Here is a 12,794-nt window from a genome sequence, read left to right on the forward strand (position 1 = left end):
GAAAGAAAACTAGGACACAGCTTTCACTGCAACGTTTCCTTTCAATATCCACTAAAACGTCATTGATGTATTTCAAGTGCCAGTGCTTTCCCTGAACAGGAGAACATCACAAACCCGACCTTCAGGTATTTCGAAATGAATTGGGTAAGCCTGAAGCTACAGAAAAACAAAGTCAATTAAGGCAGTGATAGCTCAGATAGCATTACCTTTAGAAAATAAATATAATCATATTTACAGAAAAGGTGGAGACGCCTTAAAGTGGCATCAGTCAATTCTAGAGATCGCAGTGAAAGACAAAACGTCTTAATGTGCTACTTCCAAAACATCGTGCAGATCACTGAGGGTATTTTATAGTCAGGAGCAGATTTAGGAAAAAAATAGCTTTTCTAATTATATCTTCCATGTTTGCTGCCCTCATGAACAGGGCAAGAGAAGGGAAGAAAACAGGTCTACATATGATTTTGCAATCAGAATCAGCAGATTATCTCATGATTCAGATTATCTCATGGTTCCTCGGGGGAAATACAGTGAAACACTTGGAGAAAGCCCTCCCTGGAAAGGCCTCAGTTCCCATGGGAGCACCGAACCGCCAGATGTGGGGCTGGGGAGGGTGCTATTCTATTAGCTGCAGTAGCTGTTGAAAGCCATTTGGTACTCAGGATACTGCAAACCATTACCGGAAGGTAACAATCGCTAGGTTTCATCCATCCCAAATTCGTGGATGGGTATTGCAGTTTGCCTCTCAAGAGCTAAAGTGTCCAAAAAGGAGTCACCTGCTGGAAGTACTTGTCGCAGTTGATGTACTCCTTGTCATGGGAGTCCTGCAGCTTGTTTGTCTTGATGTACTGCCAGAGCGCCTGGATGATGGCTGAGCGGGTCTGCGTGTGTATCCCCAGCAAACGGGCCAACCGCGGGTCCAGCTTGAACTGTGGCGGCTGGAACAGAAAGAGGAGGAGATGGAGACGGCAACAGAGAGAACAGCAGACACAAAGACAGGCACCGAGTCTCAGCTGTAACCCTGGGGGGACTCTGTTCTCAGCAGCACCCTGTTCAGTGGCAGGGGCTGCTCGGACATGTGCTGCTGTCGGAGCTCTGGAAGAACCACGTCGAGGGTTTGAAAAGGACGCGGGACGCTCAACAGGAGCTATGCACACACTCAAGCTGTATCGCTTGCTTCAGACAACAACAACCTGCATGCAGACTCAGGAAAGAAGCTTCCTTTTCAACAGGGACGCACAATTTGGCTTCAGGGAGGGTTCGTCCTCTGAACCACTGCAGGTCAACCACAGACAGAGGGAATGCAGCCAGGACGATGCTTCCACCGTTGTTAGTAACTGCTCAGCTGCCTCACAACAACAAACTCTGCTTTCCAGGCATGTCCCCACCATTCTGCTGCATACCAGAAAAGTTACCTGACCACCATCAGTCAATGGAAGAGATTTCTTCTCCTGACCTCTGTGATACAACTCTTCAACTGCCCTGCTCTGCATCTCTCCTTGGATACCTTGGAATTCGGTGTCTCTTCACGTGGGTACCAATACTCAAGTCTAACATTTGCCACATTATCAGGCAAGGATTACTCTGCTGGGTGCTGGGTCAGCCAAAGCCAGCTTTACAACAAATCAGGACTGCTTAAGGATATGAGACATCTATTTTAAAGGCTACATTTATAATAATGGTGAACACAACAAACATCATTGCTTTAACAGTAAAGATTCTCACTGGCCACATCAGCATGTCAGTTAGCTCAAATGCTCCCTAAAATTAATAACATTTTCTCTCTATTAACATGAAGTGGAGTGTCTTTACCCTGCAGAGCTGCTACTTGCATGGAGGGGAAAGAAAATGGCACAGAATTGGTTCCCAAAGTCATACAGTGAAAATGTACCTGAGACTGAACTGCCACTGAAAAGGGAGACCCCATCTCCCGTCAGCAGTGCACTTCTATCAATTTCCTTAAGACAGCAACATCTATTCCAGGGATGGTTCTGGTCGGATTAGTGAGCTCCACAACTGCAAATCATAATTTGTGCCAAGAGAATGGAGACCGTGGCAGCGCACACCCACAACTGAAATGGAAGTGTTTTTTTGGAGCAGCTCAGCCTTACCACAGCTTAAAACAGCTTGAAACCGTGCCGAGGAGCCTCTTCTATGGAATGTTCTATTCCAAGGACGAATAACCTCATTTTGCCTATTGGTTTTGTTTGTTTGTTTCCTGTGACTGAGATCAGGGAACTTCTGAGGCCAAGTACATTGTTTTTGGATGTATATGGCAGCATGAACTTGCTCTGTCGCACTACGTACCCTTGGCTGTATTTTCCACACCAAAAGCCGCGCACTGACCTGGTAGTCCAACATGAGGAGCAACGTGCACCGCACACTGACATCACCGGGTCTCTTCACCTGAAAACCATCCGTTTCCTGGGTTGTGGGAGTTCTGTGCCACTGCCAAAGGGACAAACAAGTCACACAGTTGTGTTTTCACTGACGTCCATCGAGGTGCATCTTGCACAGTGTGCCACACAAGAATGAGACAAGTACCGGCCTTCTGAAGGGCTTGCAATTGAAATATAACCACAAAACCACAACAAAAGCCCCCAGATTATTTCTTGTTCTGCCTTACAATTCAGCTTTAGTGCACAATGTTGCTTTACTTGTTTGGAAAAACGCACGCAATGTTTTCATCCTTTCACGCACTGTGCTCTAAGATGTGTGCTACATTGCTATTGCATCCATGGGTTTATGGTTTACAGATAAAGAACATACAGATTATGTAGACTCCATCAGTCAACGTTCATAAAAAGAATGCAACTTTGAAAACCCTGCAAATACCTCAAACGAGATGATGAACGCGAGGTGGCTTTAACAAGGCAGACAACGGGCGCCAGGTCTGCGTGCACAGGGTGCAGGGCCTCCTTACCTCCACGAGGTGGTTGTCAGGTCCATACAGATCTTTGTCCAGCTCAATGACCAAACTCTTGAAGAAAGACGAAAACTTTCGTTTCTGTTTGCTGAGCTGTACAACCGGAACAAACAGAAATGTTTAAGGCTGCGTATACGTGGTCTACACCTCCTTCTCAGGCTTTCTCTTTCTCTTGAACTTTAATTCCCGTATAGACCACTAGTGTGATCAATCTAATTGAGTCTGACCTCTGACAAACGCAGGGGAAGATGCAAAAATCTCAACAGTGGTGGAACAGCAAACACTGGAGAAAGGATTTCCCTGACTCTCTTCATGTTATTGGAAAGGACTGGTTTGTAATGTGAAAATGGCACCTGTGAGTGCCCAGAGGCGGCCACAAAATTGATCTAAGGAAGCCAGGCTGAGAGAGTTGGGGTTGTGCAGGCAGACCTTAGTGTGGCCTTGCAACAGTAAAAGGAGCTTGGTAAGAAAGATGGAGACAGACTTTTTACCAGGGCTTGCAGTGACAGGACAAGGGGCAATGGTTCTAAACTGAAAGAGGGCAGGTTTAGATGAGATATGAGGCAGACATTTTTTACCATGAGGGTGGTGAGGCCCTGTCCCAGGGTGCCCAGAGAAGCCGTGGGTGCCCCCTCCCTGGCAGTGCCCAAGGCCAGGTTGGCCGGGGCTTGGAGCAGCCTGGGCTGGTGGAGGTGTCCCTGCCCGTGGGGGTTGGACTGGGGGGTTTGGGGTCCCTTCACCCCAAACCAGTCTGGGATTCTAAGGCCACTGTATAGCTTCTATTTTAACAGCTTGGGCTTTTTTATGAATTATAATTTCTTGGTCGAATTTATCAGATGACAGTAAGTAAAAGTATTACCTTTTACATTTGGCCTCTCTATTTAAATATCAGTATCAGCTGTTTACCACACAGCTCATGCTGTCTCCATTAAAAACTGGGAGGTCTATAATCACATAATCTGACTTCCCACAGAACACAGTCCACAGGATTTCAATGTATCTCTTCTTATTTAATGCAGAACATCATTCAGAAATACATCCTCCTTTGATTTAAAATTTGCCAGTAACTGAGAAGCTATTTTGTTCCAATAAAGAACCTTTCTGTGTTAAGATATATGCTCTGATCTCTAAACTGAATCTGTCGAACTTCAATTACATGCTGCACTTCACCACCACTTCCTCCTCCAGCGAATTACGATGCTGATTCACGTGCAGTTATCTCCAGACAGACAAACACGCCGTGAAAGCCCTGCCCTCTCCATACGCGCCTGTTCTCCAGCTGTTCCCCTATCAAACACTCAGCTTTCAAGTCCCTTCCGATAGCTGACACTTGTATTAAGGAAGTCCAGCCTTCCCGGGGCAGAACAAATCCACCGCCGAGGTTTCTGAGGAGTTCAGAATGATAAAACTTTTCCTCACCCACCCACACACCCTCTCATCCTCCCCAGGAAGATGACCTGGCCTCTCTCTGTTACCCTGCCCTCACAGCAGGCCATGCTGCTCTAGGCCTGACCTCTCACACCTCACAGCCCGAGCCCTGCCATGTCTGCCAGGGGAATCGCCTCAGCCCTCTTCTCCCCACCTCCTCCTGCCTGTCCTGTCCTGTCCTGCCCTCAAGTCTGCTCCGCTTCCTGCTGCCCTCCCCGCCATCCCCATTACAGCCCTGCTCCTCACTCCGGCTGGACTCGGTGCCCTCCCCGCAGCAACAAGCGGTGCTGCCACTCAGAGCTGTTCTGTCTGGGCTGCCGTCCCCAGTAACGCCCAGCACCCCAGGACAGCCCCGTGAAGCGCAGGGCAGCCGTACGTCATCCAGGAGCTTCCCCTCCACTCGCAGCTCCCACGACGCGATGCTGCCGTCAGAGTCATCCGCGTCAGACTTCGCAGGATTAAACGTGTTGGAGATGTAGAGTCTCAGTTTCCGCTTTTGCTGTTATACAAACAAAGAAAAGAAAAGCACACATCCAGTTCAAGTCCAAGACCTGAGGAAGCCACAGGAAAGGTGACAGTTGCACGTTTGGTAGAGAACCTGCATGTTTCGTACACTTACACAAGAATTTAAGATCTGATTATGCGTAAGGAAATACACTGAGGAGCTGAATCTGAAACGTCCTCTCAAGCACGATTTGCGATGCAAATGTGCCAAGATCCACCATTAGCAGAGAAAGACAAGAGGCTGCAGGGCCAAGCCCACGAGGATACACACCCTGTACTTCGGATCAGGTATCAGAAATCACTGTGAGAAAAGCACAACGTGATGCCCTTCCTGTCCAGATCCCAGGGAGGTGGGCAAACCTCGGGCTGCACGAGTGCCTCTCACGGCTGTGTCAGTTCGGGTTTGTAAACGGCAGTCACAAACACAGCCAACGCTGCAAGTCACACACCCACCACATCTCGGCCCATCCTCATTCACCATCGCGCAGAGCCTGGTAACGGTTTCCCACAGACACACCGTGTGGAAACCTGGCCATTAACTCCGACGCGTGGGTTCCAGAAAAGGTATTACCCAGCACTTCACTTCTTCAGGATCTCAAATATCTGATCACAACATAACAACAAAAAGGCTACAACTGTCAATGCAGTCAATCTTCACACAACATAAGAGAGGACCAGTCTTGTAAAGCTCTCACGCGCACACACACTCGCGTACAGGAGAGAAGGAAGTCGCACACATTGGGTCAGGAAACTAAACTCTACTGTGGCACAGAGGAATGTGGGAGGCGGAGATCGATGTCTGAAGAGGGACAAGAAAATGACTACAATTCCCAAATCCAGAGAAGGCAGCGACAGAGAGGTTTGATGGAAACAGTGCCGACAGGATGAACTAAGAGGAAATGGGATTTACAACAGCGCCAAGCGTCCAGAAAATGACAGGCTGTGCAAAAACATTCCTGGAAATCCATATTCTTCCTCCACCCTTTCCTACTGGATTTCTGTTTCTAAAGTGCTCTTTCATTATATAAACTGGGGGTTTTTAATGGTCCAGAATCGTTATTTGGTGTGGAGGACTTGTGAAGGACTTCACATTTCTGAATTCACAACTCCTCAAATTAACTCGCGCACATTATGCACTGGATTATTTGTAAAACTGTATCTATCTGCATAAGCAGCTTTTTTCTTCACAGTTCCTCCTGGATACCCTATTGGTATTTCAGGTTTATATCACTGGTTCCATTTCCTCCTCTTTTGATTTCCAAAGACGTTATCTCCACTCTTCCCTGACCCTGGAGCTCCTCTCCTCGTATCTCCCCAAACGCAGACAGGAACCGTGTCTGTCTCCTCTGAAGTCTGACATTTCATCACCAAGACCGTTCTCTACAGTATCATCCTCATTCAAAGCTGATTATTTTGGATGTCTGTCTTTCTCCCGGCTTTCAGGCTCTAGCTTCCTTGCACAGTCCACCTAAACCCAAGCCAGTAACAAGGTCCAGCTCCGCTGTGGAATACAAAATACCTCTCCTCGGTACTTCCCACTGCTTCCCTTTGCTAACCCCTTATCATTCTCCTTTCAAGTCATGCACAAGCCAGATGCAGCTGACACTGCAGGACTGGTGTCCTGCTGGGCTCCCTGTGCTTTCCTGCTCTGCCAAAGTCAGCGTCTGCAGCTCTTTTGTTTGTTTCTCCCATATTTCTCTCTCCAATTTACGGTGCTTTCTTCAACACAACAAATTATCTTTCTCAGATTTAAACCTTTCCTCACAGCAGCCCCTATAAATCAGCCCAATTCTTCCACGCTGTTGTCAGAACAGAACTTGAAATAATTAGGAATAAAAATCCTAAGTCATGGCTATCTCAGAAGTTATCTTTTGTCCTACCTTCTATGTGTCCTGATTTCAGATCGAAAACCATTCAGCCTTTGGGTCCAGCGTGTGACAGACACTGACACCTGTAACGCTGTGCAGTGCTGACCCTTCAGCCTCCGCCAAGCAACAACACCCAGCCAACAGGCAAAACACCCGGCCAACAGGCAAAACACCCGGCCGACAGGCAAAACACCCGGCCGACAGGCAAAACACCCGGCCGACAGGCAAAACACCCGGCCGACAGGCAAAACGTGTAACCTGCACCCTGAGGCTGTCCCCAGATTCTGGCACAAAAGGTACCAGGGTTTACAACACCGCTAAGGCAGTGATGATCTCCCAGAGGCAACCACAGAAAGATCTTTCCTTACGACTCATACCAAACACCCAGGAAATCTGTCAAACGGGGCAACTGCACAGCTGCAAGAGGACCCCAACACCAAATGGGCTTTAAATCTAACAAAAAATCTCCACTGGAACACAAAGCAGAACAAGGGAACGTAAAGAGGAAACCTCAGATTTGCCAGGTAAAATGGAATAAATAAATAAGTAAGTAAAAGGTTTTGTAACCCAAATTTTCTCTGCTCACATGTCCTTGAAGAAGCTTCATTTCTTCAGGCTTGCTCTTACTCCAGCAACTCTGTGTTCTCCTGGGTTGCTGGAAACTCTGCAGGGCCATTTCTGGGGAGCCACAGAGAATCCTCTTTTCATCCCTTGAGATCCAACCGTGTTTGTGCCACCGCCCTCTCCCAGGAGACCCAAATCTCCCCTTGTCCCTTCTGCCTCGCCGACTGCCCCACCCCAGCACAGTCCCTGCTCCCTCAGGGGGCCAAGTGTCCCTTTGGAGGTGACAAATGCTCCTTTCTGCAGCCGAGCCACCCCTTCCAGAGGAACTCACACAGGAAACTGCAAACGGGGGTCACCAGCACCACCAGCAGCAGCTCGAGGCCCGGTCTGCAGCACGCAGCCAGGTTTGCCAGAGGCATCCTGGTGAGCAGCCTAAAACACTGCGAGAAAGGCATCTGGCCATGACCGCTGCCTGAACAGCCAAGAAGTCTTCTCCTCTGAGCAGCGCTGTGCTGACCCAGAAACATCCCGGCCTCCACAAACACCTTTCTGAAGCTGCTGCCACCACGTCCACCCCCTGTCTGTTCCGTTGTTTCCTCCTTCCTGACCCCCACAATTCCTGATCTTCCTCACACACCTGCAGTGCTGTGGCACCACCGGCTCCTCAGAACAGCTCTGGGGACAGCTCTGTCCTTGTCGTGCCAGGAGGCCGATACCTTATCCTGCTGTCCCAGGAACCAGACAGCAGCACTTGGACTCCCCCTGCGCACACTTAGCACCAACAGTGGAAATACGTATGTTGAGCAGTGGCATTTAAATTAAATACACTTAGAAATCTCTGGCAAAACCACAGCTCTCCAAACACACATTTTCTTTCACAGAATCACAGAGTCACAGAATCGCTGGGTTGGAAAAGCCCTCTGAGATCATCACGTCCAACCGCTCCTGTCTACCCCCTAAACCATATCCTTAAGTACCTCGTCTACCCGCTCTTTAAACACATCCAGGGATGGTGACTCCACCACCTCCCTGGGCAGCCTGGTCCAGCTTCTGACGACCCTCTCAGGAAAGAACTTCCTCCTTCTCTCTAACCTGAACCTCCCTTGGCACAGCTTGGTGCCGCTTCCCCTTGTTCTATCCCCCATCACCTGGGAGAAGAGCCCAGCACCCACCTCTCCACAACCTCCCTTGAGGCAGTTGGAGGTGGTGATGAGGTCTCCCCTCAGCCTTCTCTTCTCCAGGCTAAACAAGCCCAGTTCCCTCAGCCGCTCCTCATCAGGCTTGTTCTCCAGAGCCCTCCCCATCCTCGTGGCTCTTCTCTGAACACGCTCCCGAATCTCCACATCCTTCTTCTAGTGAGGGGCCCAGAACTGAACACAGCACTCGAGGTGTGGCCTCACCAGTGCCAAGTACAGGGGGATGATCACCTCCCTGGACCTGCACCTCCCTTGCACCAGCTCCTTCTCTCCTGCCAGCTGTGAGACTCTGCCACCCCTGATGGAGCAACGCCCTGGCAGAGACCCATGGGCACGGCCTGAGTCCCTCCTGAAGGGACCTCCTAAACCAACAACTGCAGCGCTCACAGCTACACCACCGTCCAAGGACGTCCAGTGCTGGGAGATGTCAGCTCAGAGGTGACACAGCCAGCTAAAACTGAGCTCAAGGATGGAGAACGCCAAAACGGTGCTGGCTGGGATTTTACAGCCGCCATGCAGACCATAGAGGATGGAGCCAGGCTCTTCTCGGTGACAAACAATGATAGGATAAGGGGTAACGGACACAAACTGGAACACAGGAGGTTCCACTGAAATTGGAGAAGAAACTTCTTCTCAGTGAGGGTGACAGAGCCCTGGCCCAGGCTGCCCAGAGAGGTTGTGGAGTCTCCTTCTCTGCAGACATTCAAAACCCGCCTGGACGCCTTCCTGTGTAACCTCATCTGGGTGTTCCTGCTCCGGCAGGGGGATTGGACTGGATGAGCTTTGGAGGTCCCTTCCTATCCCTAACGGTCTGGGATTCTGTGATCCTGTGATAGATTGGCTATCTTCCTTTGGCTGAAGACACACACCCAAAACCACTGCACTTGGTTCACTTGTCAGGACTCCTGGGCTCCACAGCAATGCCCAGTTCACATCCAGAAGGCTCTGGAGTGAGGTATTTTTCCATCTCCAGTTGAGCAACTCCATCTCATCCAGGCAGGAAATGACCCAAGAGCAGATACGTGCAAGTTGGTTACTTTGCAGCTTTACAGCAGTGCAGGACGCTTGGGCAAGAAGCCACTGCCCTTCAGCAAATCCTGCAAACTTCTTAGCAATGCACATTATAGCACAGATCTCAAATCTATTCTCCTCTCTGCACGGTGGCTTCTCAGAGAACAGAAAACCAACCGACCAAAACCTGTGGACTTGTTTTTTACTGGTAACATTCACAGCAGCTTGGAGCAAAAGCTAAAGAGAGGACTTACAGCTCCATGGCAAGAAGCAAGCATCACACCTCACCTCTTCAGAAACACGGGGACTCTGCCACCCAGAAAGACAAAGCTCAATGGGAACTTCACAGAGGCTTGACCAATGCTGTGAATCAAACAACCTCTCGTCCAAAAATCTATAAATGCTTCATCTGCTTATTCTCTACGTGTAACACACACATCTTCAACACGCATCTTTGACTTGTCTTCAGCAAAATGAACCCGAAATAGCAGTCATATTAACAAGAAAAGCCTTTCCCAAAGAGTACTGTGTTTCACTGATAATTTCTCCTTGAGAAAAAGAAATGGAGTAGGAAGCACATGTGAGAAGATCGGCCACGTCAGTGATGAACTGCTGCAACGGGCTCGGCCACGACGGCCGCACAAGCAGCGGGAGAGCTCACGTGCAATGATCGGGTGGGAACGGGCGGCTGGTGGGAGCGGGGACAGCACGGCCACTGCTTCCCCTCCCCAAGCTCTTCAACGTCATCTTGACACAAATACACACAGCTTTACGTTGAAGTAAATGGGGGAAATGCTGCAAATCTGTCAAATCCTTCAGAAAACTACCTCTGGTTTATAGCGCCATGGTTTTCCCAACTTCCACTAGCATTTAGTCCCTGAAGAAGTTAAACCAGAAACTAAGCACCTGAAGAAACCATGGCCTGTGGGATATCCTCACGGCAAATCTCCATGCTGCTGAAGTTAAATCTCCTTCAGCGAACTCTCAGGCAGGACACAGCACTCCCAGTGCAGCTCCAGGGTGGTTGTGCTTGGTCCTTCACACAAATTAACTCCGATACCAGCAGACAGCCCATCGCCGACCGAGCCAGGGACACCCGGCTGTCCCACTGACAGCCGCGCTAAGAGCTCCCTGCACACCCGGAGCATGGATCTCTGTGTACCTCAACACAGCATAAAAACCTCAGGCAGAAAGCACAGGAAAGATTAAAATCTGTGCTTCTGTCTTTGCATACAGAGCAACTGTTATGTGGTCTCACAGAAACTTCTTAGGAAGCAAAAAACCAGCGGAAGATAAAGTCCCATGGAGACTAGAAAGCAGGAGACAAAACCAAGAGTGACCACCAATAACAAGCGTTCAACTCCAACCATTACAAAAGGATCAAATTAAACAGCGTCCACATCAGAACTGGAATACAGAGATATCGCTCACCCAGAACAGCAGGAAACAGAAATGTGAACGCTTGCAGAAGAAACAAAATCAGTCAGGCAACTCACGACAGCAAGAGGTGGGCAAGAACTTACAAATCACCAACCCAAAGTCAGAAAATCAGGGACCTGGCAGAATACGCAGGTGTTATAAATACTAAAAGGAACTACCCAGTTACTGAGTTCAGAATCACACCAGCACATGAAAAACACCTGTAGAGTTCTGTAAGAACTTCAATGAAAAAAACCCTCCCAAGAAGCCACACAGATGATACAGAGGAGTAAAATGGACAGTAGCAGGCACAGCGGTCTGTAAAACCAGCTACAGCAGCTTATCTGTCAGCTGAATGCTGCACTGGCTCAGGAGGTGCACACTGATGAGTGCACCGGAAAATTCCTTCTCTGCTGTGACTGATCTTTTTACCATAGAAATGAGAACACTACAGACCCGAAAGACACATTTAAAGTATGGGCTGAGCTAATGAAGGACGTGTTTACATTTCCCTTACCTCACCATGCAGAAAGCAGAACACATGAAATGATGCCGCAAGACCAGAAGTTCAAACCTGATGAATGGAAGTTCGTTGTGTATGTTACACGCAACGAGCCACAGTTAACCCACAGAACTCAACGTCACGCAACAGTCCTAAAACCTGCAGGTTTTAAAGCCAGAAGAGACTTTATTGCCCAGTTCCATTTCCTGTGTGACACAGGCTCCCATCATCCATCAAACAGGGCAGCCTTGGGTCTGGTAAAGTCAACGTCCTACACCAGTTCACCGTGGAAGAGCGACAGTCCCCGGATAACAGCCCCTGGCTCGGGCGAGACCCAGCCCCTGTCTGTGGTGCCAGGGCCTGGCCCTTCATTCAGCCAGGAGATCCCCGATTCAAGCCTTGGGATGAAAATCATCCCAGTCTTAAAACATTTACACCCACAGCCGATGAGTTATCTCAGGCTTACACAACGGAGAGAAATGGACACTTTTCAGGGCATGAATTATTTATGTTCTTTCAGACATCTACTTCTGCATAAGAACTGCATCTTGAACTCCATTGCTACAGGGACTAAATCTCATGACTGTAAGGGGAGCCCAGAGTGACGAGCTTACATATAAATAAACACAACGTAGATGTCTATACTTAGCCAAATAAATCCCACTCCCAAAGTCCACCATGGCCCCAGCTGTCCAGACTCTCAGCAATGCATTCTTCTTTAGTGACATCTCCTCGTTTGGAGCAGAGCCATACGGTTTCTGTTCCCTTTGGGCCACGGAGCTGGCTATATCTGTACCTCCAGCCACGCTGCGCACAGCCCTGGCTGTCTGACTCCCCCCCTAAAAAATCCCTTTCTGGAATTCTGAGCGTGGGTCTCACACAAAGTCAGCACAAGGACTCCTGTGCTGAGCGCGTGGAGCCAGCGCTGGGCTCTGCGCCCGTCGTGACGGACACTGCCCCGCTCTAGGGCTGGCAGAGGAGAGCACAGCAGTGCCCAGAGGCACAGAAAGGCAAAGCAGGGCCCAGACTGGAGGTGTGGGCGCCTGGAGGGGCTGCGGGCAGCAGCAACACAAGGTGCAGGCAGTGGGGACTGCACCCCCACAACCCCAGGCCTGCTCCCTGTCCCTGCAGCCCCGCAGCCTCCGCGTGGGCTCCCACAGCAAATCCGAGTGGCATCAACAGCACCAGCACCTTTGTGCACTGCCCTCAAAAGTGCCTGAAACGCTTTCTCCAGAATAACCAGTCTTCAGACAGAAACAAACAGCCTGAGCAACATTAGACCGTACACCGCTGGTTCCCAAGGACTGCTTCAGGCTACGACTCCATCGCTGTGACCAGTGCAATAACTGCACTTACAACTGAAGGAGCAGTCCTGCGTG

General features: G+C 49.5%; 1 protein-coding gene across 1 annotated transcript in view; it reads right to left on the reverse strand.

Annotated features, from left to right (window-relative positions):
• Window positions 1-12,794, reverse strand: part of SMARCD3 (SWI/SNF related, matrix associated, actin dependent regulator of chromatin, subfamily d, member 3) — a 40,047-nt gene that overhangs the window by 11,673 nt on the left and 15,580 nt on the right. The window contains exons 4-7 of the mRNA XM_010194704.1: window positions 4,728-4,850; window positions 2,921-3,016; window positions 2,344-2,445; window positions 774-935 (exon numbers count right to left, since the gene is read on the reverse strand). Of these exons, the coding sequence (XP_010193006.1) occupies window positions 774-935; window positions 2,344-2,445; window positions 2,921-3,016; window positions 4,728-4,850 (483 nt within the window). The remainder of the gene's footprint in view (window positions 1-773; window positions 936-2,343; window positions 2,446-2,920; window positions 3,017-4,727; window positions 4,851-12,794) is intronic.

This window comes from Mesitornis unicolor, unplaced genomic scaffold, assembly GCF_000695765.1.
Source record: "Mesitornis unicolor isolate BGI_N332 unplaced genomic scaffold, ASM69576v1 scaffold3631, whole genome shotgun sequence".
Taxonomy (NCBI): Eukaryota; Metazoa; Chordata; class Aves; order Mesitornithiformes; family Mesitornithidae; genus Mesitornis; species Mesitornis unicolor.